General features: G+C 33.8%; 1 protein-coding gene across 1 annotated transcript in view; it reads left to right on the top strand.

Moving 5' to 3' along the window:
- LOC137656364 (uncharacterized) overlaps positions 1-2500 on the top strand; it is a 25551-nt gene that overhangs the window by 18466 nt on the left and 4585 nt on the right. The window contains exon 2 of the mRNA XM_068390538.1: positions 1291-1377. Coding sequence (XP_068246639.1) covers positions 1291-1377 — 87 coding nt within the window. The remainder of the gene's footprint in view (positions 1-1290; positions 1378-2500) is intronic.

The following is a 2500-nucleotide window of genomic DNA, read 5'->3' as shown; positions in this document are numbered from 1 at the left end:
TCATACTTCATCTTTCTTTGAAACTCCAAACAGTGCTCTATTCTACCAATCTGAAGGCAACTAAGTAACCAATCTAATGTTAAGAGCTCTTTAAATATTATATTCTTAATTGTTCATCACTTTCTCTTTATTTCCACTATTCCTTTCCTCACTGGGATATAGTTTGTGTTTGAGCCCTCGGGTTTATAGCACCTTTTTTTTTCTGACTAGGGTTGTAGCTTAACTTGTAAGAATACTAATGACATTACCCAATTTCTGTTTTCATATACCAATGTTCACATACTGAGATATTGTTTGTGTTTCAGCCCTCGGGTTTATAGCACCTTTTTTTTCTGACTAGGGTTGTAGCTTAGCTTGTAAGAACACAAAAGATGTTATCCAAATTCTGTTTTCATATACCAATGTTCACATATTTTGAGAAGTAACCAAGCCTTTTCTCAAATTATAAAGAAAAGTCACCTTTATGAAAATAAACTTTTGGTTTTGAAGAAAACCAGATAAACTCAATAAAAGACTTCAACCTTGAACATAAGAAAAACTACTAAATTAAATTGATTAATACAAGATTTCAACCTTGAAAATAAAAAAATTGTACCATTCAATTCTAAATCTTTTTTTATTAATAAAATTATATTCTAATTTTTTTTTCTTTATTAAGAGCTTAGAAGATAAAGCGATTAAGACCATTACTAAGTAAAGAAACTTATCTTATACAATCAAGAATTCATAAAATTAAAAAGAAATAAGTTTTATACCATTAAAAACACAAAATAAATTTTTTGAATTCAAACAACCATAGTGCAAATATGAAGTAAATAGCTTTCAATCAACTGAAGATTGTTTAATAACTATCATTCTAATGAACTATTCACCAAATCAACCAAAATACCCAAAAATTTGATAATTTTTTCTAGTAACCTGATCAAAATGGGTGGTGTATGTTGCCATCTTGTTGATAAGATTCCACCATACTAAATTAGCATTTACATATAGTTTACCAATAACCTATTCAGAGTATTTTAATTTGCCAAAATCTTCGGTACAAGCCGGACCTTCAAAAACTCAAATTGAAGTCTCTCCAAATATCTTTACTAGTTTTACTTGTTTTGGGATTAAATCCAACCCTCCACTGAAGTCGAGTGAACTACTTCTCGGGCGGGTCCATATTAATCATCTAACGAAACATTTTCATTATAACTTATACAATTCTCTGATAGTAGCATCTTCCAAATCATATGATCTTGTGAAAAGTAAAGTCTTTAGTATCTTAAATTCAATTGCTCCCTTTAGGTCCTTCATCTACTGCTGATCTTAAAAAGATTTCCATGAACAATCTCCTGGAATCTATCTATACCTCGGGATCAGAGACCCAAGGGGGTATAGACTCAAGGATAATAGCTTCTCCTCGGGGAATCTAACCCGGTCCCGAGAAATTGAGGTTCCACTGACCCGGTCCCGTGAAATTGAGGTTCCTGCGACCTTACAGGATTTTCAGGATCCCAAACCAAACCGTCATGGGTTGAAACTGAAGGCTGTCCTTACATAATTCTATCCTGAAGTCGCGCCATCTGAAAAAGAGTCAAGTATAAGAAAACTTTCTAGTTAAAGTTTGGTAGCCTTAAATAAATGACTATCATGAGCCTGTGATAATAATTTTCAGTAAATAAAAATAAAAACTTAAAATAAACAAAAAATAAATCTATATTCTTATAAACTTAATAATTTATTTTAAAACTCAAATTAAATTTATCAACAATTTAGAAAGAGGAATAAAATTTAAAGTAAAGAACAAAGTAGTATTAAGTTTTTAATTTAAATTTTGATCAACAGGCTTTAAGTAAACTGCAGAACCAAAATAAAGTACAAAAAAGTTGAATACACTCACCGAACTTAAAATTAAAGGGTTTAAAAGCAAGCCTCCCTATAGCGCACGGTAGACCTTCAATTTAAGGTCTACCGTGCGCTATAGGGAACGTCCTCCCACGATTGGGGGCGCCGCCCCCAATCGGGGAGGACTGGCTTGCTTGAAATGGGATTAAAAAAAACCTTGAAATAATACTTGCCTTTTAGTTCAGATTGAAAAATACTTCACCAGATTCCAGAATTGTTTCCAGTCACCAGATTCCAGAATTAGTTTCCCAGTCACCAGATTCCAGAATTAGTTTCCCAGTCACCAGATTCCAGAATTAGTTTCCCAGTCACCAGATTCCAGAATTAGTTTCCCAGTCACCAGATTCCAGAATTAGTTTCCCAGTCACCAGATTCCAGAATTAGTTTCCCCAGTCACCAGATTCCAGAATTAGTTTCCCCAGTCACCAGATTCCAGAATTAGTTTCCCCAGTCACCAGATTCCAGAATTAGTTTCCCCAGTCACCAGATTCCAGAATTAGTTTCCCCAGTCACCAGATTCCAGAATTAGTTTCCCCAGTCACCAGATTCCAGAATTGTTTCCAGTCACCAGATTCCAGAATTGTTTCCAGTCACCAGATTCCAGAATTGT

This window comes from Palaemon carinicauda, chromosome 17 (assembly GCF_036898095.1).
Source record: "Palaemon carinicauda isolate YSFRI2023 chromosome 17, ASM3689809v2, whole genome shotgun sequence".
Lineage (NCBI taxonomy): Eukaryota > Metazoa > Arthropoda > Malacostraca > Decapoda > Palaemonidae > Palaemon > Palaemon carinicauda.
This window is presented reverse-complemented; position numbering and strand designations above follow the sequence as displayed.